At 45.9% G+C, this 26,472-nt stretch overlaps 2 protein-coding genes across 2 annotated transcripts in view; one reads left to right on the top strand and one right to left on the bottom strand.

The window, feature by feature from the left end:
* The window catches only part of ASIC2 (acid sensing ion channel subunit 2), a 786,273-nt gene that overhangs the window by 561,792 nt on the left and 198,009 nt on the right, over positions 1–26,472 (bottom strand). The gene's annotated exons all lie outside the window — the stretch shown is intronic.
* On the top strand, positions 3,139–25,444 carry LOC132584269 (Golgi-associated RAB2B interactor protein 3-like). The gene is made up of 6 exons (XM_060256117.1): positions 3,139–3,265; positions 12,824–13,020; positions 16,416–16,665; positions 19,623–19,912; positions 22,884–22,939; positions 25,188–25,444. Exons 1-6 carry the CDS (start codon positions 3,182–3,184, stop codon positions 25,295–25,297), a joined length of 987 nt encoding a protein of 328 aa, XP_060112100.1. The 5' UTR covers positions 3,139–3,181; the 3' UTR covers positions 25,298–25,444.

Here is a 26,472-nt window from a genome sequence, read left to right as displayed (position 1 = left end):
AAACAATTATTTGCATTAATTTTGCTGGCCTGAATCATTCTCCCTCAGCGATGAGTTGATAATTTTTTGATAATTTTTGATATGGTTGATAATTTTTATGGCCCACGAATGATGTTATAAATATCCATATGACCCTTGGCAGAAAAAAGGTTCCCCACCCCTGCAATAAGGAGTCAAAAACAAGGCAGGGGAGAGGATTTTGGCAAGCATGCATCAGTGTGAAATCCCTGCACTGCAGTTTGCTCACCTAGTCTCACCAATAAGGAGATTAGAACAGTGTGCTGAGTCCAAATCCCTGTTTTGTTTTAGTCAGGGCATGATTCCTCCTACTTCTGATTCCACAACCTGCAAAACAGCTGCACAATAAGCAGGCATAGAAAAACCAATAGTGATGTCATAAAACAGCTTCTGATGTGGCAACAGAGAAGGTGGGTTCTGAAGAACAGGAGCTTGACAGGATAGGCCACATCAGTCAGGGAGCTCATAGGTCTAAGACCCGCAGGTGAGTGACATAGGACATGAACGACAAAAAAGAAAGAGGTTCCGGGGCTCAAAAGTCTGCCTATATGCTGCATCCACAGACCTGGATGACCTTCCCCTTAGCATCAGGCATCTGGAATCTGGCTGTGATTCATCTATGGCCAACAGAAGGCACTCTGTACCTCCTCAGATAAGCTGTCTCCTTGAGGAATGCTTCATGTGTTCCATGTCTGAGACTGGGCATTGAAAATACCAGGCCAAATTTGCATACTGGTGAGCCTTCTCTTCAACTTAAATAAAGCTAACAAGTGAGCTAGTAGCCCAAGAAAACTACATTTAAGACTGAAGAGCAAAATGAGCAAATAGCCACATTAATAATGTGAAGCATTCACTGGGTGCTTGAACAGCGCAAGTCCCCATACCAACAGAGGAAGTGTTGCAGGCCTTATGCAAAGTGCAGGGGAGAAAAGGGTTAAAAGCTTTCCTCTATGCCATTTGCTGACCTGGAATGATCCCAGGGAGTGACTTTTTGCCTGAGTTCAATCCCGGCGGAAGTTAGGTTCAGGCAGCTGGCTCAAGGTTGACCCATCCTTCTGAGGTCTGTAAAATGAGTACCCAGCTTGCAGGGGTAAAGTATAGATGACTGGGGAAGGCAAACCATCCTGTTAAAAGGGCAGCCGTGTTGGTCTGAAGCAATGGAACATCAAATTGCACCTTTAAGACCAACAAAGTTTAATTCAGAATGTAAGGCTTCGGGCGATTTCCCACACAGCTTACCGAGGAGCGAAGTCCCTCCTCACCGCGCAGCGTCTGCTCGGATTTCCCACCAACTGCTCCGCGGATTCAGGAAGTGCCGCACCTTTTGCGTTGCTAACGTAAACTAGGGATTTAGCGGTTTCCATTTGAGACGCAAAAGGTGCGGCACTTCCTGAATCCGCGGAGCAGTTGGTGGGAAATCCGAGCAGACGCTGCGCGGTGAGGAGGGACTTCGCTCCTCGGTAAGCTGTGTGGGAAATCGCCCGAAGGTGTGCTAAAAGCACTCTTCATCATACAATAGGCTGGAATGGCAAACAGTCAATATAGAGAAAGTGGGCAGTTAATTAGTATACAAAATAATGGAAATGTTTGTTAGCAGATTAAGAGAAGCACAGTTTGGGGTCTGGTGATTATGTTAACTGGGCTGCCTCTTATTTATGGCACTTCACATACACATCAATCTGCGATTCTGACTTTTATTGCCCCTTTGTGATGCAGCCCAGTTAATATAAACTAACAATCACCAGACCCCAAATTGTGCTTCTCTTAATCTGCTAACAAACACTTCCATTATTTTGTATACTAATTCACTGCCCACTCTCTCTATATTAAGGTCTGTTTGCCATCCCAGCCTATTGTCTGATGAGGTGTGCTTCTAGCACATGAAAGCTTACCTTCTGAATAAAACTTCGTTGATCTTAAAGGTGCAACTTGACTCCTACTTTGTCCCGCCCATTAAAAGTCTGCCATGAAAACATTGTGATGTGACTTCACACCATGGGTCGGCAGCGACTCCGTGCTTGCACAGGGGACTACCTTTACCTTTTAAATTGACAAGGATATGCCTTTTTTGCCTGTGAAGCAAATAGCATCTCCTTGGGGCTGTTTCACAGACAAAACTAAGGTCACCAACTTCCAGGGCAGGCCTGCAGTTCTCCTGAAACTACAACTGATTTCCAGACTACAAGATCAGCTCCAAAGGAGGGGAGGAATCCAAGGGCACACCCCACTATGTGAGAGAGGAAGCCCCATTCCTTTCGGAGTCCCAATCCAACTCCTGTTGTCACTGCCCAGAGAGGAAAAAGCAGGTAAGTAAGCAATGATTGCAGCTTGCTATAGCAAAGCAGTGAGTCTCTGGAAGGGTTGCCAGCCAGCCTCTGGCACTTGGCAAAAGACTGGAGGGTGGAGACGTGGGGATACAATCGCATCAACAGTATTACCTCATTTCCACTGAGAACATGTCGCTCTAAAATTCTGTGGAAACTCTGTGGCTTTATCATAAAGTTTATGCTGACCTAGTGAGGTGTGACATCACTGCTGGAACCATAGAGTTTCTGCTGAATCCTAGAGTGCCTTCACCTCACTTCCACGTTCACCTCATAAAATTATATCGTGCTGTCGATACAGTGGCAATTCCCCCACACACACCTGCATTTCCCCTCTTCCAACCTACCTAGTGGGTGGTGGGTTGGAAGATACAGCAGATCTGTTAACCAAAGTCCTCTCAGGTGTTCCTAGCAGACCTTTCTGCTCTGGTGTTGATGTGAGCCTCAAATGGTAAAATTGCACAGCAACTTCCCTCTTCAGAAATAAAGAGGGTTGGATCCAGCTATCTGTCTTGCTAAATTGTGCCCACTTCCTCTCTTTCTTACTGCCTCCCATCCCACCTGGCTTTTGTTCATGAAGGCCCCATCATAGCTTTTTGGGGGGCAAAGGGGACCTCTTCCTCCCTTTTCTGCTAGTGGAAAAGCTGGCTGGAGCCAACCCAATACCTCTCTCCCCCCCCCTCCCTCTCTCTCACACACACACACCCTCTTCAACACAGTAATAAATAGCCCCTGCTCAGAACCTGTTTTCCATCTCCCTCCCCATCTCTAGCTACAGTTCCAAGATGCCTTTACAAGCCACAGGAGCCCATTATGGGAATGACTTTTTCAGCAAAAGAATGGGGCCACTTCAGCGCCAACTGCGGAAGGGGGAATATGGGTTCTTTAAATATTCCCCCATGTTTGAAAGTGACTTTGTTCAGGTAAGCCACTGGGGTGGGGCAGAAAAGGTGGAAGCTGAAGAGGCTTGGGGACAGGGGGTTTGTTTCTAAAATGAGCCATTACTCAGGCTCAAATCAGGTTGGAAGTTGCATGCAGAGGTCAGTAAATGGGGGTTAGCACACTCAGCTGCAATGAAATAACATTAAGTATCAATGCCAGTTTGTACTATCTATCTATCTATCTATCTATCTATCTATCTATCTATCTATCTATCTATCTATCTATCTATCTATCATCTATCTGTCTGTCTGTCTGTCTATCTATCTGTCCATCTCTATCCATCCCTCCTTCTGTCTGTTTTTGTCTGTCTATCTATCTGTCTTCTAGATCTGGGGTGACCAAATTTGTTTAACCTAAGAGCCACAAAGAATAAATGTCAGATGTTTGAGAGCTGCAAGACAAGGGAGGGAGGGAGGAGTGGAAAGAAAGTAGCATTAACTTTAAATGCATTCTCCAAGCCGCCAGCTAGCTTGGCTTGGAGAAGTGATTTAAAGAGAAATGCCTTCTCTAAACCGACTGATGGGGTGGTGGGGGCATTGAGAGCCACACAATATGCATGAAAGAGTCACATTTGGCTGCTGAGGAGCAGTTCAGCTACCCCTGTTCTAGACTGTAGTCCAACACTGTAACCACCATACCAAACTGACAATTAACACTACATCTAACAGTGGCATGGATAGCTTGCACCAATAAAAAAAAACAACCAAGTCAGGCCACATACAGACAAGGGGCCCCCACATACTCTGGTGATTCCCGAGGCATGGAGAAAAGTCATCATCATTGATTATTCAAAAGATATCAAAAGAGCCTGAGGAAGACGGAGTATGCTCTAGGAGCACAAAATATCAATAGCAGGTGAGAGGCTACTACAGGAAACAGAACTGGGGAAATCAAGCTCCTGAAAGCTTATAAAGAATCATGAGGAAAAGACGTGTGTGAAAGAGAGAGGGAGAGAGAGATTACTCGGACAATTCAAAAATAGGAAAAAAATCAATTTCAGAGAAGAATTAAGGCACATATTCATGCTCCAAAAACAATGCAAACGGTACATTGAGCTGCCTCTCTGTTTCATGCAGTATTCCCTCTAAACTGAGTTAGTGTGAGCTAGTTCACAGATTGTTGGCCTCCAGCTCACACATTCTTAGTTCAGGAAGGATGACCCCAGAGCACAATAATTTGCAGTAGCTCACAACTTTAATGCCAGTAGTTCACAACTTTAATACCAGTAGCTCACAAAGTAGAATTTTTGCTCACAAGACTCCGCAGTTTAGAGGGAACATTGGTCACGACAAGTGAATGGTATAGTTGTTATATGAAATGTTGGACTCACTTCCCAATTTGGCTCCATGCAGCTACACTTTCCCAGTTTTGTTTTGGGTTTTTTTGCCTCCATTCTCTTTCAGTGAAAAATCCTTTGTAGACTTACTAGACTTAGTTTGGTTTAAGCCCATTGAAACATGGTCCCCTCACTGCTCACTTTTGATTCCAGGTTACTTAACGGTAAAATTCAACAATACTGTCCAACCTTTATCAGACTTTACAGTTCACATCCCACCATTGCAAGAGCTGTCAGTTAGCTCCAACTCTCTGTTTTTTTCTTTTTTAACCAGTTACTAACTCATGGCAGAATCTGTTCTTTTGCCATATGACTGCTTAGTTTACTTGGGAATCTTTGGGTGAGGCCTTTTATCAAGAGCTGCCTTTTTGGAAGTCTATTGTTTCCTGGATCATAAGAACATAAGAGAAGCCATGTTGGATAAGTAAGAACATAAGAGAAGCCAATGGTCCATCCAGTCCAACACTCTGTGTCACACAGTGGCCAAAAAAACCAGGTGCCATCAGGAGGTCCATCGGTGGGGGTGGGGCCAGGACCCTAGAAGCCCTCCCACTGTTGCCCCCCCCCCCCCGCCAAGCACCCAGAATACAAAGCATTACTGCCCCAGGCAGAGAGTTTCATCAATATGCTGTGGCTAATAGCCACTGATGGACCTCGGCTCCATATGTTTATCCAATTCCCTCTTGAAGCTGGCTGTGCTTGTAGCTGCCACCACCTCCTGTGGCAGTGATCACACCATCTACATGCTTGTTGCAAGAGAGAACTTCAGAATCCTGGAGGAAGAACTTCTCTCAACCAACCTGAGTCTCCCGTAATAAATCTTTTCCAGCAGTATTCCTATTTGGAAGTAAATGCCACGGAAATGAGCAGCAGTCAAGTCCGTGAGCCTAGATACAACTGGGCTTTAAGGCCAGTGTGGTGTAGTGGTTAAGAACATCAGACTATTTGGGAGGCCCAGTTTTGAATGCCCACTGGTGCCCTGGAAGCTCACTGAGTAACCTTGAGCCAGTCACACTCTCTCAGTCAAACCAACCTCACAGGATAAAATGGAGGAGAGGCTGATGCCAGCCACTTTGGATCTCCAATAGGGTGAAAAAATTGATATAAAGGAAGTAAGTGTATATAATTGTATGTAAATTTTGGGGGGAGAAAGTGCCAATGAAACTAATGGGTCTTCTGAGTAGGTACACTTAGGCTGAGAGCCAGTTTGGTGTAGTGGTTAAGTGTGCGGACTCTTATCTGGGAGAACCAGGTTTGATTCCCCACTCCTCCACTTGCACTTGCTGAAATGGCCTTGGATCAGCCATAGCTCTCCCAGGAGTTGTCCTTGAAAGAGCAGCTGCTGTAAGACCTCTCTTAGCCCCATCTACCTCACAAGGTGTCTGTTGTGGTGTGTATGTGTGTGTGTGGGGGGGAAGTAAAGGAGATTGTGACCGCTCTGAGATTCAGAGTATAGGGCAGGATATAAATCCAATATCTTCTCCTCCTCCTCCTCCTCCTCCTCACAGATACAAAGCATAAACATCCACACTGACCATTCATTGGAGTTTCCACCCAAGAGTTGTTTGGCTGCCCTTTTCATTGTCTTTTTTCTCCTGCTGCACGAGAGGGTTTTTTTCAATTGTCCACCACAATCTCAGACTGGGCCCTGTACTATCTGTCTATAGTCAGATATACTTGGCTTCGGCATGTATGACCCCCAGCTGGTGCTCCTGTTAGGATGCCAGGTTCCCATTGGCCACTGACGTGGGTGGGGGTTAGGTTGCCACCAGCCCTAGGTTGGAAAACTGGAGATTTGCAGGTGGAAGCCGGGAAGGACAAAGCCTTTGGTGGGGCTTAATATCAGAGTCCACCCTCCAAGGCTGTCATTTTCTCCAGGGGAACTGATCTCTGTAGTCTGGAGATCAGCTGTAATTCTTGGGGATCCCCAGGTCTCACCTGGAGGTTGGCCACTCAAGAGCTGCTTCCCCTAGAGTGCTCCCATCACATCTCTGTGCCTTTATCTTCCTGGTATTCCTCAGTCCTAGCCATGTCACCGTCAGGCTGGAGTAAAGTTGTCAGCCCCCACCTCTACCCCAGCATGATGTCCCTGGCATGATGACATCATTGTGATATCATCACATCAGGGACATTGCACACGGCAATGTTGTCCCAACCCCTCACTCACAAAAAGCTCCCTCCCACTTCCTGCCAGCGAGGAAGTAAGACTTGGCAACCTTACTTTTAATCCAGAGGCCTCTCATGGTCCTACCTCTTCAGCTGCTGCTGGACTTTGAGGCCTGACCTTGGCCTTCTGACCTTCTCCCACTGCCAGCTTCTTCCTAGCCCTCCTCAGGCCCACCTGGAGGGGCACTGCTTCCCTCATCCATCCTGGCACAGTCCTCTCCTAGCCTGGTGCTACTTCCGCTTCCAATTTGCAGCCTGCTCACCGCCTCTTCTTCCAACCAGTCCCCTTCCTTGGGTCCTCACCTGTCTTTTGATGGCCCAGGTAATGAAGCCGCCTTTGCCTTCCCACCAGTGTCCCAGCGCTCCTTCCAACCCAGCCATCAAGAGCACCCCTGTGGCAGTATTGTGATTATATACAGTACAGTACAGTACAGTCCTCTGAAATCAATGAGCTTAGAAAGGTATCAACAGAAGTATAGTGTCCAGATCACGTGAAGTGATGGTATTGCTTTGCTCTGCTCTGGTAAGACCTCACCTGGAGTATTGTGTTCAGTTTTGGGTACCACATTTTAAGAAGGATATAGACAAGCTGGAAAGGGTCCAGAGGAGGGCGATGAAGATGGTGAGGGGTCTGGAGACCAAGTCCTATGAAGAAAGGTTGAAGGAGCTGGGCATGTTTAGCCTGGAGAGGAGGCAGCTGAGAGGTGATATGATCACCATCTTCAAGTACTTGAAGGGCTGTCATCTAGAGGATGGTGTGGAATTGTTTTCTGTGACCCCGGAAAGTAGGACCAGAACCAATGGGCTGAAATTAAACCAAAAGAGTTTTTCCAGCTCAACATTAGGAAGAACTTCCTGACCATTAGAACAGTTCCTCAGTGGAACAGGCTTCCTTGGGAGGTGGTGGGCTCTCCTTCCTTGGAGGTTTTTAAACAGAGGCTGGATGGCCATCTGACAGCAATGAAGATCTTGTGAATTTAGGGGGAGGTATTTGTGAGTTTTCTGCATTGTGAAGGGGGTTGGACTAGATGACCCTGGAAGTTCCTTCCAACTCTATGATTCTATAATTCTATGAAAGGTCTAGGATTGCAGAGATAACCACTTTTCTTACAGATCATGCATGTTTCCCTGCAATCTGCACACGTACTAGGTTCAACTATCGGTGAACATTGACTGCACAAGGTTTTTCTTTTATCTTTGATAGTTAATTAAAACAGTGAGCAGAAATATTAGATCGGTTGCCTTTTAATAGAGATTAAGAGTTAAATTTGGCCTTCTCATCTTGCTTTAGAAAAGATAATGAGCACAAATCACCTGTCTGATTAACTCATCACTAGTTAAGCACCAATCGTTTATCTAGATAATAATCACACGTTTAAGCTAAGAAAGATTAGCATAAGATAAGACTGTAATTTGTCCAAAAATGTATTGATAAGTAAATCAGATTTCTCTAGATGGAACTCTAGGAAGAGATTAGGTAAGATGTCTCTCTCTCTCTCTCTTTCTCTCCCTGCCCCCCTCCAGGTGGGCAGCCATGTTGGTCTGAAGCAACAGAACAAAGTCTGAGTCCAGCGGCACCTTTAAGACCAGCAACATCTTATTCTAGGTAGGAGCATTTCTGTGCTTTCATATCTGAAGAGGTGTGCATGTACATGAAAACTTATACCCAGAATTAAACTTTGTTGGTCCTAAAGGTGCCTCTGGATTCAGGCTGTTTTCTCTCTGTGTGTGTGAGAGACAGAGAGAACCCTGGGTTTCTATATCTCTATATCCCCTGCTTAGTTTGTGATCTGACAGGATCTCTCTCTCTCTCTCTCTCTCTCTCTCTCTCTATCTCTCTATCTATCTATCTATCTATCTATCTATCTATCTATCTATCTATCTATCTATCTATCTATCTATCTATCTATCTATCTATCTATCATCTATCTGTCTGTGTCTGTCTGTCTGTCTGTCTAGCTGTCTGTCTGTATGTCTGTCTATCTGTCTGTCTGTCTGTCTAGCTGTCTGTCTGTCTAGCTGTCTATCTGTCTGTCTAGCTGTCTGTCTGTCTGTCTATAAAACAAGTGTCCTAACTGACCCTTTGAAAACGGTCCAGAAATCTCAGTTGGTCTAATATGTGGCAGCTAAGCTACCATCAGGGATCAACCGAATCATTTCAACCCTGAGATGAAATGAAAGATCCGCACTGGATGCCCACCTGTTTCCAGGCATGATTCAAAGTGCTGGTTCTTTTACCAACTGGCCACAAAAGGCTTGGGGCCAGGAAACCTGAAGGACCATCTCCTTCCATACTATTCAATCTGCCAGTATCATCATCATCATTATCACCATCATCATCATCATCATCTGGCATTGTGTGTAGTATAGCCAGGAGAGCCTAAGATTGTCTGGCATCCAGAAGTACTACCTCTTTTAGCATTATGCACCACTAGCTGGTGAGCTGCACTTGAAGGTTTTTTAGGCAAGAGATTGTTCAGAGGTGGTTTGCCATTGCCTGCCTCTACATCATAGCCCTGGTATTCCTTGGAGGTCACCCTTCCAAATACTATCTGGGAGAACTCTTATCCAAATACTCTTATCTGGGAGAACCGGGTTTGACTCCCCACTCCTCCACTTGCAGCTGCTGGAATGGCCTTGGGTCAGTCATAGCTCTCGCAGGAGTTGTCCTTGAAAGGGCCGCTTCTGTGAGAGCTCTCTCAGCCCCACCCACCTCACAGGGTGTCTGTTGTGGGGGAGGAAGGTAAAGGAGATTGTGACTGCTCTGAGACTCTGAGATTCAGAGTATAGGGCGGGATATAAATCCAATATCATACTAACCAGGGCCAATCCTGCATTGCTTTTGAGGATTGGCCTAGTCTGGGTCTATTAAGATCTGCTTCTCAGCCCCTGCTCTCTGTGCCCCTGCCTTCAGAGGTAAAGCAGACAATGACTAGAGACAGGATATGGGATGTGGTGACCCCTAACCTTTGGAATACTCACTCCCTTGAGGCTTACCTGGCACCTACTTTTACTTTCTTTTAGGAGTCAGGCTAAGACACATCTTTTATCAAGGCTGTTAATTAACGATTTCATCTTATCAACTTTTTAATGGTCGGCTTCATTTTATGGATAGTTTTACCCAATGGCTTGTGCTTTAATGGCTTGTGTTTTAATTGTAAACCGCCTCAAGCTGGACTCTGAAGAGGCAGTGTAGAAATATTCAAAACAGAGAGTGTCATTTTTAATGCAAATCTGCTGTGGAGTGTTGAATGCCGATTAGAGTTAATTAAACAGGGTGAGATTATTACGGTGTGTGTATCCCATTTTCTTTTGTCTGCAGCATATGAATAGAAGATCAGCGTAGGTGTGAGGACACGTATTCTAATCCCCCCATATTGAATCTGACCTACTTGGATGCTGCTCAAGAAACAGTATCTGGGCTACTCAGCTATGATGTGGGCCAGGATGACAGCATCAGGCAAATGCCAAAATATCTAAAAAAAATACTCTTCTAGTAACTGCTTGTGAAGGGAAGTAAACAACTTAAACCTGACCAAGTTGACATTGATCTGAACAAGCCATTTCATATAAGCAGGGACAGGAATACAAGCAAATTATGGGTTAAGAAGAAGTAACATTTTATGCAACAGCAGAGTTGATTGGAACACATTCTCTTTGCATTCTGTTGAAGGCTGTGGTCACACTATAGGCTTGGTGTGATCTGGCTGTGCCTCTAATTACACCATTTTATCTTGTAGTAACAGGAAGCTTTAATCAGCCATCTCACCCTGAACCAGCTTCACTGCATGCTCGGCTTATGGTCAATCATTCACAAAGACCCAGCCTCCTGCCTGGAGTGGGGTCTCCCCCAATTTTGGGGCCTCCAACCTGCTGCCATGGAACTGGCCAGTGGGGGAGCCCTGCCCCCCAAAGAGAGCTGGCACGCTGTGACATGCCTGGCATGATGATGTCACCTGGAAGTGACATTATCATGCTAGGCATGTCACAGGGAAATGTTCTAGCATATGACAGTTTTTTAAAAAATGTTAGAGCATCCCTCGTGTGACACGCCTGGCATGATAGCATCACTTCTGGGTGATGTCATTGCATCCCGTGCACTTTGCGCAAGTGAAGAAGATCCCCCCACTTCGCTGGGAGCCAGGTAAGACCTGGCAACCCTAATTGTTCAGACTGATGTGACATCCTTTTTTTTTTTGGTCTTTCATCCCTGTGCACAAGCATGTATATGAAGTTCTGGCTTGTTTTTGACAGCTCCACAATCCTTCTGCCAAGTACTCTGGCCCCTCTCAGTTTCCTTCCCTTCACCTCTTTTCCTTGGAATATATGGGGAGGGGAAGTGCAGATTTACATGAGAATAGTCCCATTGACTCCTATAAATTTACCCTTGTGTCAGTCATAGGATGCTCTCAAACAGCAGCTCTGATGCAGAAACAGGAGAGAGGGGGGTTCTTACTCAAAAAGAACTCCCCTGAGGATTCCCAATCCAGAATGACTACTTGGCTACAATGATTGAAAACCCAGGGGTGATTATGCACTTATACACACATTGCTACAAGAGGAGGAAGAAGAAGAAGAAGAAGAAGAAGAAGAAGAAGAAGAAGAAGAAGAAGAAGAAGAAGAAGAAGAAGAAGAAGAAGAAGAAGAAGAAGAAGAAGAGGAGGAAACAGCGGCAGAAAAGGAAGGGAACGTTCAGACTTCCCAAACAGCTTCACAATAGGGGAGTTCAGGCAGCTAGAAATGCAGGGTGAAAGTGCTGACATCCATAAAGACCAGACTTTCCCCAATGTCTGTTCGCTTTGAAGATGGGTCAGAACGGGGTGTTTATCACTGGGGTGTGGAAGGTAGATGTTCCTGACTGATTGTGTTTATTAAATCCACAAGGGAACTACAGCAATATTGGATCAAACTGGATCAAACTGCTCATGTGACCGCAGCTGTGCCTTTTCTCTCCAGGGGTCACACCCTGGCAAAGTCAGTCTTGCCAGTTTGCTGCAGGAGCTGGCTAGGGTGACCTGCCGTTTGCCATGACTCTGAGAAACCTCTCCTCCAATCTCTTGAGCAGCTTTCCACTTTTAAGTTGAAGGTTCAACATTTTGACATTAATAAGACAACAAGCAAGAAAATTAAGAGCAAAACACAGCTCTATTGTTGTTGTTGTACGGCATTATGTGTAATAAAAGCCAGGAGATCCTAAGATTCCCTGGCAAACAGTATCTCTAGCTGTTTTAGCGTTAGGCGAGCCAGACTTGCTTTTTTCCCCCCTAAAGCAAGAGATGTTTCAGAGGTGGTTTGCCATTGCCTGCTTCTGTGTCATGACCCTGGTATTCCTTGGAGGCTGCCCTTCCAGATACAAGTCTGGGTCAGCTCTGCTGAGTTTTCAAGATCTATCTGGCTAGCCTGGGCTATCCAGGTCAGGGCTTAAACACAGGTTGCTATTTATGAAAAAACAAGTGGCTGCCAGGAATACTATAGGTGGAGTGCTGCCCTGTCACTGACACATACACTCTGCCAGCCCACAGCACAGAGATCCTGCTGTGTGCTTGCTTCTTCCTTCCTTCTTTCCTGGGGGGGGGGGCAGGGGGTCCTCTTCCTCCCTCCCTCCCCTGTGGTTGAACCAAGGCGAGCACTCAGCAGGTTCATTTTCCACAGCCCCAACTCAGCGCCGGGCAGTGAGGAGAGCGAGTAGCAGCTATGCGGCCCACCCAAAATCCTTGGGCTGGGATTGACAAGGAAGGGTCGTCTGTTCAAAGCATAAAGGAAGGACAAAACTGACAGGTGGCACAGTGTTCAAGAGGTTGGTATGCATATTGGTCACAGAAACTGCAAACTTTTGACTTCTGTATTACGTCTGCGTTCTCCCTAAGTTGCAGGAGTTTCTTTCTGCAAACTGTTCACTATTCTATTGAAGACTGCCCCCTTTGCATATGAACAGCTGCACCCCACACACACATGCAGATCAATAAGGAGCGCCGGAGGTATTAGACATTTCCCACGTTGAAAAGCTGGTCAACTGTGCCTCTTCCCTGTCCCTCAGATCAGCAAGCATGGAGGTCCAGTAGAGATCACCAACGAGGAGCAAATTGTGACTGTTGGGATGAGCTTTACAAGCCCTGTCCTCCTGATGCCCGATGTCCTGCTTGTGGCACGGCCCGTTTACCTGCCTGCAGATCCTCCTCCACTGCGTGGCACCAGGGTCTCTCCACAACGCAAAGTGAAATATGAGCTCAGCAGGTGAGTCTTTTGGCCTGTTTCCACAGCATGTTCAAGACAGCACCCTCAGAGGAGTGCACCACAGAAAGCAAGTGAAGTAGGATTTATGGGAAGTTCCTGGAAGGATACCACCATTACTGTGTTACCACGTTATTAGCTTTTAGTGGTAGTCATCAAACCTGTGGCTAAACAGGAGGATAGAGGGACATTCCATCTCCCTATAGAAATTACAGAGCATGGTGTTTTCCAAGCATTGTGATACATATCACTTCTTAAGGCACCCTTAGGGTTCAACTAGACCAGAGCCGAGGTCAGACGCACATAAACTGACGAGGTGGGCATGGATGAAAGCCAGATGCATGTCGGATTTTATGCGGTTGTCCAAACATCAGCATCTGGCAATGGTCATTGGCTCGTTCGTGTCCCGAACTGCCACGACTGAGACGCGGACTTTTTTGATAGTACATTAAATCCGGAATAAGAATGCTTCCATCGACTCCCGCGCGTACTTTCTATGTTTGAACGCTCCATTGTAGCCGATTCATCACAAGCGCACATCCGCTTCCCTGCGAGAGCCCACTCCAAATGATATCATTGCGCCAGCAATTATTGACTCAGCCTTCCAGCCTTCTGAGGTTGATAAAATATGCACCCAGCTTGCTGAGGGGAAAAGCATAGATGACTGGGGAAGGCAATGGCAAACCACCCCGTAAAAGGTCTGCCATGAAAACTTTGTGAAAGCAGCATCACCTCAGAGTCAAAAATGACTGGTGCTTGCACAGGGGACCTTTCCTAAAGGGGGGGGGGAGAGGCAGATCACCCACCTTTGCTGTCTCTCTGCCAGGGGAGGAATATCACCAACCTTTGCTGTCTCCCCGCCAGGCGGAGAGACAGCAAAGAGAGTTGCCATCCTCCCCCCCCCCATTTAAACACCACGTCGGGGTGTTTAAATGGAGGGGGGAGGAAGATCACCCACCTTTGCTGTCTCCCCGCCAGGCGAAGAGACAGCAAAGAGAGTTGCTGTGCTCCGCCCCATTTAAACACCACGGCGAGGTGTTTAAATGGGGGGGAGGAAGATCCCCCACCTTTGCTGTCTCCCCGCCAGGCGGAGAGACAGCAAAGAGAGTTGCCGTGCTCCCCCCCCCCATTTAAACACCACATCGGGGTGTTTAAATGGAGTGGGGAGGAAGATCCCCCACCTTTGCTGTCTCCCCGCCAGGCGGAGAGACAGCAAAGAGAGTTGCCGTGCTCCCCCCCCATTTAGACACCATGGTGGGGTGTTTAAATGGGGGGGAGGAAGATCACCCACCTTTGCTGTCTCCCTGCCAGGTGGAGAGACAGCAAAGAGAACTCCTGGGCTTCCCCTTCCTTTCTGGGTGTTTAAATGGGGGGGGGGGCAGATCACCCACCTTTTCTGGCACCTTTAAAAAAAAAAAGCCAAGCACAATATCCCACGTACTGCGCTTGCGCGACTGTGGAATGCCATCTCAAAAAATGAGGTCCGGTTGAGACCTCTGATCAACCAGCGACGGGACCAACGCTGCTTAGAACTGAAGGATGGAGGGATGTCTGATCAGGAAATTCGTTGTAAAAAAGCTGCGGGGTATAATAGCGACGGGTTAGGGATGGATTTAATGGTGAGTGTGAACGCGGCCCAGGGGTGGCCAAACTTGCTTAACGTAACAGCCACATAGAATAAACGTCAGATGTTTAAGAGCTGCAAGACATGAATGTCAGATGTTTGAGAGCTGCAAGACAGGAAGGAAGGAAGGAAAGCAAATAGATGGGGAGAGAGAGAGGTAGGTAGGTAGGTGGGGAAAGCAACTTTAAACGCATTATCCAAGCCATTGGCAGGCTTGGCTTAGAGAAGTGAAGAGAGAAATGCTTTCCCCAAGTCAGCTGATGGGGCTTTGGGAGCCACACAATATGTGTGAAAGAGCCACATGTGGCTCCTAAGCCACAGCTTGGCCACCCCTGAACTAGATAATATGTGTGACATGAGATGGGTTGGGAATCCACATACGGCAGCAAACAAGACCACCCCCTCCAGGGAAAATGGCACAGGAGGAAAGGCTGAAACCCTCCTCACTTCTGCACCACCTTCACAAGCTGAATATAACCCTGCAGTTGTTAGGAATGGAAGTTATCAAAAGACCTCTCCCAACTCATGTCATTCACCCATATCATCTAGCTGAGCAGTTTTTATATTTCTTCCAAGCCCCAGTGTCCCCTCCAGCGGAACAGATCTGACAGTGAAAGCAAGCTTCTCCCTCGGCTTCTGTGAAGCCAAAAGACATGGAAGTTTGCTTTTCTGACACTCCTACTTGAGCCGACAAATCACTGTGGTGGGTGTAGTATAAGGATCTGAAAAAAAATGGGGTTTGACTTTCCAGTGGAGAGTCTCTACTTTAGCATGAAAGCTCACTCTGTAACATCACAGCCTTTCATCAGCATACTCTACCTCATACAGTTATTGTAAGAAAATAAAGTGGGCAGGATAATGTTTTAAGACACTTTGGGGCCTCTTTGAGGAGGAAAAAAGGGGTATCAATGTATATACTATAAGCCCTGAGGTCCAATTCAGACTCTTTAGCAACCGAGGAATCCTCCAGCAAGACTTACTGAAGGAAACCTGGTATTTGCATCGTAGCACAATTTCTGTAGGACTACCAAATTCTCCTTGAAATTTCACATTTAGAAAGTGAATGATATTTTCTTTGAAAAATGACAAGCCACTGGTCCTTAAGATCATCCACCTATGATACTGAACTATAGAAGAGCAGATTCACTTGAAATAGTACTAGAAACAGTGATTTAATAAAACCTGTCACCATTTCAAATTAGGGTTGCCAAGTCCAATTCAAGAAATATCTGGGAACTTTGGGGATGGAGCCAGGAGACTTTGGGGGTGGAGCCGGGAGCAAAGTTGTGATAAGCACAACTGAACTCCAAAGGGAGTTCTGGCCATCACCTTTAAAGAAACCACACACCTTTTAAATGCCTTCCTTCCATAGGAAATAATGAAGGATAGGGGCACATTCTTTTGGGACTCAAAGCATTGGACCTCGTGGTTCAATCTTTTTGAAATGTGGAGGGTATTTTGGGGAGAAGCACCAAATGCTACGCTGCAAATTTGGTGCCTCTATCTCAAAAAACAGCCCCCCCCAGAGCCCTAGATACTCCATAATTTCCTATGGGAATACATCTCCATAGAGAATAATAGAGTTCCCAGCAGACATTTCCCTCCCCTCCCCCCGCTTTCTGATGACCCTCAAGTGGGGGGAGGGCCTCTAAACCGGGGGATCCCCTGCCCCCAGATTGGCAACCCTATTTCAAATCTTGTTTAACAGCATAGAGGACTAAGTGGCAGATGAAAGCTTCACATGTGTTTGAACCTCAGCCTCGTGTCCTGGCAGGTTGTTCCCTTTGCGTTTGGTGAAGATCTCCATCCATGATGCAGAGAGGCAACAGCTGAAATTTAGACTAGCGAGCGGACGCACCTTCTATCTCCAGCTGTGCCCTGAATCGTACAGGCGAGAATACCTCTTTGATTCCTGGACCAGGATCATCCAGTTATTGTGGCCGCCCTCAGATATAATGTCTGCAATGAAGGAGGAGGTCATTGAGACCAGCCGCATTAGGAGTTCTCCACCTCCAAGACCTAAAGTGAGTCCTCTATGTAGGACAGCCATGTAGGAGAACGAGTGGGGGAAAAAACATGAAGGATGGGAATTGGGGAGAAGGGAGTGAGGCTGCTTGTGTCTGCAGACAGAGCAAGAGTCTAATAACTTGGCTGACAGCTATTTTCTGAACAAGTCCATGTTTGGAATTGAGGACAGGCTAAAGCATAAGCAAAACTGACTTCGTATTTTCACTCCCATACAAACCAGGAAACAGGCAAAGGGATCTAAAGCCCATTTATTACAGTATTACACCAGCATGAAACACAGAATACAATGTACCATACTAATTGCCACGAATGGTTAAAATTTTTAGATAAAACTGTAAGAAACTTTATAAACAGGGCTTTTTTTGCAGCAAGAACTCCTCTGCATAGTAGGTCACACCCTCCTGATGCAGCCAATCCTCCAAGAGCTTACAGGACTCTTATTACAGGGCCTACTCTTGGAGGATTGGCTACATCAAGGGGGTGTGGCCTAATATACAAAGGAGTTCCTGCTGCAAAGGAGTTCTTGCTACGCTGACAAGCTCAGGTACACTTCCAACTCTCTGCTTTCTGCCTGAAGATGGGAGAGAAAGAAGATAGGATTATCCTACCCATTGTCTTTCTTGCTGGAATCATTAGCATTCGTAAGAAGGTGAGCTGATGTGCCAGCAAACAGACTTCCTCCTCTAACTAGAGAAAAAACTGGGCTGGGAAGACTTTTGCTGCTCACCAACCCTTCAGGAGACAATGCATTTCTTCACAGATGCCCATAATCAGTCCTGCAGCTATGGTATATGCTGAGTGTCCTTTAGAGGGCAGGCTTGCAGCATCTAAGGGGCCACACCTGGCTTTCCCGTGGATTCCCCCCCCCCCTGTTGGTTCTGGCTCCTTACTGCTTTGGTTTATCCCCTGATTTCTGCACACATTTTTGTGCCTTTAGTTTTTACCTTTGTTGCTGGAGGGGTTTTTTGGTTATTTTTGGTTTTTGAAACCACATTTACCCTGATCTTTTTCTGGAAACCAATTTGAGTTGGATTTTTCATCGTGCATGATGTTTCTGCCAGTCTTCTTTGTCCCACCCATGTTTCAATAATTGGGCTGTTTCATTATGAAACCCCTCCCTCCCTCCCCCCTCCCCCGAAGATGAGTGTGTTCAGTTTTGGGGGGGTTTTTAAAGGCCCTAAAATATTGATATATTGATATTGTGCTATAATGAGAGTTTCAGCAGGTTCTCTGAATTTCCAGCTCTCATTTTTAAAAGTTCCTAGTAGATATAAGTTTCCCTTATATCTCCATGACAGAAGAAGCTGAAGACTTATCTAGGACTGCCAAGCCCCCGGGTTGGGTAGGGGTTCTCCCGCCCTGGAGGTTTCCAACCCACTGGCCCACATTGAGCCAGTGGGGGGAACCTCCCCCGACATCGCTGGCATGATGACGTCACTTGCAGGTGATGTCATTGTACTGGTGACATTGTGTGTGGCCGCTCTAGGCATTTCTGGGAAAACTCTATGGTTTTCCCGGACACTCTAGCAATTTGGGAAGGCAAAACTCTATGGTACCTATTGTACCATAGAATTTCCCTCTCAAATGATAGAGCGTCTGTGAAATTCATAGAGTTTTCCCAGAAACACCAAGAGTGGCCATGCGCAATGTCACCAGTGCAATGACATCACTTCCGGGTGACGTCATCGCATCGCACACGCGCTTCACGCGAAAGTCCCCCACCTGAAAACACAGGGGCCTTCCAACCCTAGACTTACCTTTAAAAAAATGAAAGCTGGGAATTCAGAGAACCTACTAAAATTACCATTACAGCACTATATCAATATTTTAGGGCCAGTTTAAAAGAAATAGGGGGGGTGCTGTTACAGCACTGATGAGCACCCTTCCTTGAAAATCCTCACTATTTAGGGCAAGTGCAGAAGAACATAAACTGACTCCACAACTCTGAAAATGCACAGAGAGGGTAGGCTTGCAGAAGAACTCGTGGATCGGCTGCCAAGATAATCAGTCTAGTGTTTGGAAGTCAAGTGTTTGGAAAAGGTCTTAGTTTGACTGTTTCCTGGGCTGTTTAAACACCCCAGTCCACAGAAAGGCTTGTCGGATTTAGTCCTTTATTTACTGACTTCTTGATTACAGTTTTCACAAGCGGAGTAATAAACTGCAAACTTTCACTCCACAAAAGGAGAGCCTAAAAATTACAACAAAAGGTATTGTGTAGTTTAAAAACTGCCAGATGTTTTGCCACACACAATGGGGTTTATCTTTATTTCTGAGTAGCCAAGTTGATTTAGCTTCTGAAGGTAAAGTCCTGCTTAAGCTAAATGGGAGATCAATTCAAATCTTAGATCTGAAAATTTGAGGCTGTCAAGAAGAATATGAGCCAAAGAATCAAGCCTCCTCAGACTAGTCATGATTGCTGGCTCATAAATTATCATGTTTGGGCATTGCCCGTGATATGACAGAAACAATGAGTAAATAAGAATTGAACCAGCTTATTAGAAGACTTTGATTATGAGAGTATGCTGATTAAGAATGCTTCCCTGCCTGCTAGCCAGCTGGCTGGTAGCAGGAAATCTCACCCAAAAATTATGTTTTGGGACACATCTGGAAAAATCAGAAGTGGCCTGAAAACCCAGATGTGCAGCCCCTGAAGCAGCACCTTCCTTATTTTTTTTTTTTAATATGGCCGTACAATATTGATATAGTGCTGTAATGGTAGTTTTAGTAGGTTCTCTGAATTCCCAGCTTTCTTTTTTTTTAAGGTAAGTCTTTAGCCTCTTCCATCATGGAGCACTAAGGTGTAACTCAGAGCCTTGGGCTCAAAGCTGTGTTGGGGATCTCTAGTTAACTAACCTCAGGTTGAGGGAATAGGGGAGAGGATGGGAAAATAGAAATCTACTTTCTTAGCATTCCACCAAGCTGACTGTCCCATGATGTGTTCTTTCCCTCCCAGGCTCCATCTCCTAAGCCCCCAGTTAAGAGTACAACTGCCTGGAGTGAGCTAACCTTCACCAACAGCCTTGCGGAAGACAAAGAAACAAGAAAAATCAGCACGGCCAAGTCTCCCACAAGCCTGACCAAAGCCCAAAATCCGGGCTCGTCTTCCAGAGCAGCACAGGAAGCTGAGCTTGTCCGTCCTCCACCCTCTCAGGCCTGGAAGGAGGAGCGGGCAGAGAGAAACCCCTCCCACAGGAGTCAGGCGGGGGAGAAAGTGAGGCGTGAGAGCAGTCACCCCACCAGGAGGTACTAGGAGGTGCAGGTCTGTGGGAGAGGTCAGAGAGATATGGTGGCGGGGAGACTGTGCAAACTCATTCCTTGGAGTTCTCCAAGAAAGACTGGCCAGCAAAAGAAGCTGCCTTATACTGAGTCAGGCCCTTGGTTTATCAAGGTCAGCAATGTTGACTCTGACTAGCAGCAGCTCTCCAGAGCCTCTGGAGGAGAACTTTCACATTACTTAGTGTGTAAACCTTTTAGGTCAGGGGTGGCCAAACTGTGGCTCAGGAGCTACATTTGGCTCTTTCACACATATTGGCCGCGGTCACACTCACCATTAAATCCATCCCTAACCTGTTGTTATCATACCCCGCAGCTTTTTTACAACGAATTTCCTGATCAGACATCCCTCCATCCTTCAGTTCTAAGCAGCGTTGGTCCCGTCGCTGGTTGATCAGAGGTCTCAACAGGACCTCATTTTTTGAGATGGCATTCCACAGTCGCGCATGTGCAGTACGTGGGATATTGTGCTTGGCTTTTTTTTTTTTTTTAAAGGTGCCAGAAAAGGTGGGCGATCTGCACCCGCCCCCCCCCCCCCATTTAAACACCCGGAAAGGAAGGGGAAGCCCTGGAGTTCTCTTTGCTGTCTCACTGCCTGGCGGGGAGACAGCAAAGGTGGGTCATCTTCCTCCCCCCCCCCCATTTAAACACCCCACCATGGTGTTTAAATGGGGGGGAGCACGGCAATTCTCTTTGCTGTCTCTCCGCCTGGCGGGGAGACGGCAAAGGTGGGTCATCTTCCTCCCCTGGCAGGGAGACAGCAAAGGTGGGCGATCTGCCTCCCCCCTCCATTTAGGAAAGGTCCCCTGTGCAAGCACCAGTCGTTTTCGACTCTGGGGTGATGCTGCTTTCACAAAGTTTTCACAGCAGACCTTTTACGGGGTGGTTTGCCATTGCCTTCCCCGGTCATTACACTTTCCCCCCCAGCAAGCTGGGTACATATTTTACCGACCTCAGAAGGTTGGAAGGCTGAGTCAACGATTGCTGGCGCAATGATATCATTTGGAGTGGGCTCTCGCAGGGAAGCGGATGTGCGCTTGCGACGAGTCGGCTACAATGGAGCGTTCAAACATAGAAAGTACGTGCGGGAGTCGTCGGAAGCATTCTTATTCCAGATTTAATGTACTATCAAAAAAGTCCGCGTCTCAGTCATGGCAGTTCGGGACACGAACGAGCCAACGACCATTGCCAGATGCTGATGTTTGGACAACCGCATAAAATCCGACATGCATCTGGCTTTCATCCATGCCCATCTCGTCAGTTTATGTGCGTCTGACCTTGGCCATTGTGTGGCTCTCAAAGCCCGCACCACCCCATTGGCTGGCTTGGAGAAGACATTTTCTCTTTAATCTCTTCTCCAAGTCAAGCCAGCTGGCAACAAAGCCAGTCGGCAGCTTGGAGAATGCATTTAAGTTAAAGTTGCTCTCTTCCCACCTCCATATCCCTCCCCATCTATTTCTCTTCCTTCCTTCTCTCAAACTTCTGACATTCATTTCTTGCAGCTCTCAGCCATTTTACATTCATATCTTGTGGCTCTCAAACATCTGACATTTATGCTATGTGGCTCTTACATTAAAGCAAGTTTGGCCATTCCTGTTCTAAATCTAGATAACTGGGATTGAATCCACTATGTTCTACATGTGAAGGCAGGCAACGCTCTAGCAGTGAACCACAGTCCTTATGCCGAACAGTTATCTGCAAAACTGATATAGCTGTGAAACCTTATGATGTCTCCTCCATCTAGGGTTGCCAGGTCTGTTTTGGAAAATACCTGAAGACTTTGGTGGTGGATCCAGGAGAGGGCAAGGTTGGGGAAGGGGCCATAGCAGGGTACAATGCCACACCCTTCAAAGCAGCCATTTTCTCCAGGGGAGCCGATCCCTGTCAGCTGGAGATCAGTTGTAAAAGTAGGAGATCTCCAGGTCCCACTTGGAGGTTGGCAACCCTACCCCCATCTATTAATTTCTTTCAAAATACTCAATTTAGGAAGCACAGTGCTAGTCCCACCACCCCACCCCTCACTCTCCTATCCAGGGCTAAGGAGGTAGTTTTATCATATTTTCACATGTGAAGCGGACCGACACACTGCTGTCAAGATTGGGGTCGCAGTCAAAACCAGAAGCCCCCTGTTGTGTTATCCCTGCTATCCAGAGGTGGAATTCTAGCAGGAGCTCCTTTGCATATTAGGCCACACACCCCTGATGTAGCCAATCCTCCAAGAGCTTACAGGGCTCTTCGTACAGGGTCCAGAGATAGAATTCTAGCAGGGGTTCCTTTGCATATTAGGCCACACACCCCTGATGTAGCCAATCCTCCAAGAGTTTACAAGGCTCTTTTTCGTAAGGTCTCGAAGGATTGGCTACATCAGAGGTGTGTGGCCTAATATGCAAAGGAGCTCCTGCTAGAATTCCACCCCTGCTGTTATCCTGTGTAATGTTGAGGCATATTTTCATGCACTGTGACACAACAGTGTGATCATCCAATCCCGGTGCATGTTGTTGGCTGCTCCAGGCAGGTATAGATGAGAATATGATCACAATGCAGGTAAGTATGCCAAAACATTATGAGGGAGAGGGGAGAAAGATTCCGCCCTGAGCTACCATTTTCACCGGCAATCCATCATCAAATGCAAGATGCTGTCCCACTTCCAAATCAGTTCTGACTTTAATCAGTCCTTAGTGCAAAATAAAAATACAGCAAAGGGTTGGGGTTTTTTTGGGGTGGGGGGAATGCTTGCCAGTGTTGTATTAACCTTCTACGTGACCCAAATACCAAGAGAGTGTCACGGGGGAGGGGGGGCATTTCAGTTAAACTTCTACAGAATAACGAACATATGAGTTTGAAGTATTTTTAAGTGTGTGAAGTATATGGTAGTTCAGACACATTAAAAGAGGAGGGGAGATTATGGGTTTTTTAAAAAATGGCTTTCTTTTCCTCCCAGTTTCAAAAGATCCTTCAAGGAAAGTCATTCTAGTCGAAGCAAGTCTGGACAAAGAGGTAAGAGTTGCCCGGAACAGTTTATTTGACATCAATAAAAGGAAATCTGATGTCTCTGTGACACCCTACAATACACCATGAGTGGGTCACAAAAACCATGCGCAGGCAGAGCTGACATGAAATTCAGTACAAATTTGAAAGCAGATATGTTTCAAATCCAAAATGCTGAGTTTCAGAATTTTCCCATCCAGCCCCTTAAGGCAACACAGTTTAGTCATTGCTTCCTTGCCAAAAGGAGGAAAGCAATCACACCAGCCAAGGAACAATAGTCACCTGTGAATGGCTCAGAAAAGAATTAGGCAATTTATAGGGGATATTGCTGGCAATTTGCCAAAAATGGAGCGTTAATATTCAAAGGCAGGATACCTTTGCTCACCAAGATGCTGGAAGTTAGATATGCAAAGGCCTGCAAAATAAGCAGAAAAATTCAGGGAAATAAAACATTTTTTCCAAGCTCTTCTCCCCCCACCCCACCCCACCCCAACACTTCCAGTTGTTCCAATGGAAAAATCAGAAATTTGGGGGAATGCGGGGGGGGGGGGAACCCTCCTATGAAATACTTTCTCTTTTCATATGAGTGATGTGTTTTTAAAAACAAGATGGCATGATCTAGACATACACATCTCTTAAATTCAATATGCATTTCTGCACCTAGAAGGATAGCTAATCGTCCGGAGGGGAGCACCCAGCACTTCTGTTGCTTTTCAACTGTTGCTCGCCTTCTGTTGTTCTTTCAATCACTAAGTGGGGCAGAAACTGCACCACAGCCTCAGAGGATAACTCTGGAAGTTTCATTGAGAACCAAACTCTCTAACCAGATAGCAAGAATTAAGATAGCATAGGGTGCATCAGCATACAGTTTGCTCTCAGGTACTGGGTATATTTGCAATTTTGCTTGTACAAAATGATGTATACATTTTATAATGCATATGTATAAATTTTGAATTTTAAATAAATATGTAAAATATTGCAATTTTATAATGCTAACTAAGTTTCAAATGATGCATTTTATGTTGTTAAATTAGTATAGATTTGATAGGATAGTAAATATTGCTTATGTTTCAAATTTTCCCTCAAATTTCTTTCTTTTCTTTTCTTTTTTTGCTTGCCTTTTCCTGTGGCTTCAAAATTTCCGGGAATTTTAAATCTCTACTGGGGACAGGCAATTAGAGACAATTATCTACTTCATTTATACCCCTCCCCTATGCAGGAAGAGCCTCATGGCACAGAGTGTTAAACCTGCAGTACTGTAGTCCCAAGCTCTGCTCACAACTTGAGTTCGATCCCCAGTGGAAGCTGGGTTTTCAGGTAGCCGGCTCGAGGTTAACTCAGCCTTCCATCCTTCCAAGGTCGGTAAAATGAGTACCCAGCTTTCTGGGAGGAAAGTGTAGATGACTGGGGAAGGCAATGGCAAACCACCCCATAAAAAGTCTGCCGTGAGTATGTTGTGAAAGCAACGTCACCCCAGAGTCAGAAATTACTGGTGCTTTCCTATAGGGACCTGGAGCAGCTAACATTGTCCTGCTCTCCTCCATTTTACCCCCATGATAACATTGTGAGGTTGGTTTGGTTGAGACTGTGACCAGCCCAAGGTCATCCAGAAAGATTCCATGGCAGAATGGGGATTTGACCCTGGGTCTCCTAGATCCTAACAACTAAACCACACTCTAACAACTACACAACACCAGCAGTGCTTAGGAACTGTCTTTTTATCTGATCCAGCAAACAAGCACTTTCATTCTTAATAGGACATTACGTAAAGGTGCAAGCACCAAGTAATTACCAATCCATGGGGTGATGTCACATCACGACTTTTTCTTGGCAGACTTCTATGAGGTGATTTGCCATTGCCTTCCCCAATAATCTACACTTTCCCCCCAGCAAGCTGGGTACTCGTTTTACTGTCCTTGGAAGAATGGAAGGCTGAGTCAACCTTGACCCGGCTACCCGAACCCAGCTTCTACCAGGATCAAACTCAGGTTGTGAGCAGAGCTTGGACTGCAGTACTGCAGCTTGGCCCTCTGCACCACAGGGCGCCAAACAGGACACTAGTAGAGACCAAAATGTCATCAGGACAATTTTAAAAAATACCTTGCCAGATTTTTCCCCCCCTTTGGAAAGAAAACTCTGGCTAGGATCTGATTAAGCTTTCATTTGTGCATTCTCATTCTCTGTGCAAATCTCACTCCTGTCTTAATCCATGCTTGTATTCTCTCTCTCTCTCTCCCCACATCTCTGCTTTATTCAGATGCTAACCGGAAGCCCAGCAAGCTTCTCTCTCTCATCCAATCTTACTCCTGGGGCAGCTCCCAGAAGGTTAACCAAGGTACCAGATCCCAGTCCAAAGAGAGGAAATAGCAGAGTGAAGGGAAGATATTCAAAGAGGAGCAGTCTCTACCATGTCTGTTTTGTACCCACTGCCTGGCCAGGGGGAACGGCAAAGGAGGAGCAGCAAGTGTGTGTGTGTGCTTGTGTTCTTATTAATAAAACATTTGTTCAATTTTCTTTGATTGTGTGTTGACTGCTCCTTGGAGAGATCTGTGGAAACGGTCTCTGATAGTTTCCAAGATTTCCCCTGTTACTTCATCTTTCTTGTTAGCTGATACTGATGCCAGACTCCTGCTATACATACTGTTGTAATGTTTAATATTTTTAAGGTTTTAAATGTTTTAAATGCTTATATATTTAAATACTTGTTTAATTTTATGTTTGACTATCTGTTGTGAGCTGCCCTGAGCCACTTTTGTGGGAAGGGCGGGATATAAATCATAAATAAAAATAAATGAATGAATGAATGAATGAATGAATGAATGAATGAATGTATGTTGCTATTTGTTTGGCTGTGGCTAAACTCCTGGCAGTGGCTTCTATTCAAGGATGGAAACGGGATGGTATTTGTAAGACTGGTCCTCTCCGAGACCGCTGGGTCACTCCATTGTTAAATTTAAAAAAAAAATTAAAAGATTTGTAACTTTGCCTTTTGAGTAACGCTCCCAGCTAAGGTGATTGACAAAATATAAAATGCACAATAGAAATTGGGAAAAAATGAATGCAATATAAATGAAATATACTAAGGGCTTTTTTTGTTGCAGGAACTCCTCTGCATATTAGGCCACACATCCCTGATGTAGTCAATCCTCCTGGAGTAGGCCCTGTACTAAGAGCCCTGTAAGCTCTTGGAGGATTGGCTACATCAGGGGGTGTGGCCTAATATGCAAAGGAGCCCCTGCTAGAATTCTATCTCTGGACCCTGTACTAAGAGCCCTGTAAGCTCTTGGAGGATTGGCTACATCAGGGGGGTGTGGCCTAATATGCAAAGGACCCCTGCTAGAATTCTCTCTCTGGACCCTGTACTAAGAGCCCTGTAAGCTCTTGGAGGATTGGCTACATCAGGGGGTGTGGCCTAATATGCAGAGGAGCACCTGCTACAAAAAAAGCCCTGAAATTGAAAGGCAAAGCCTAATGAAGAGATATGTAGTAATTGCCTTTTACAGCATCTGATGATCAAATCATGTTATGTAATAAGTCTGTGT

The sequence above is a fragment of the Heteronotia binoei genome, chromosome 15, assembly GCF_032191835.1.
Source record: "Heteronotia binoei isolate CCM8104 ecotype False Entrance Well chromosome 15, APGP_CSIRO_Hbin_v1, whole genome shotgun sequence".
In the NCBI taxonomy this organism is placed as follows: domain Eukaryota; kingdom Metazoa; phylum Chordata; class Lepidosauria; order Squamata; family Gekkonidae; genus Heteronotia; species Heteronotia binoei.
Note: the sequence above shows the minus strand (reverse complement) of the source record. Positions and strands in the feature narration are given on the sequence as shown.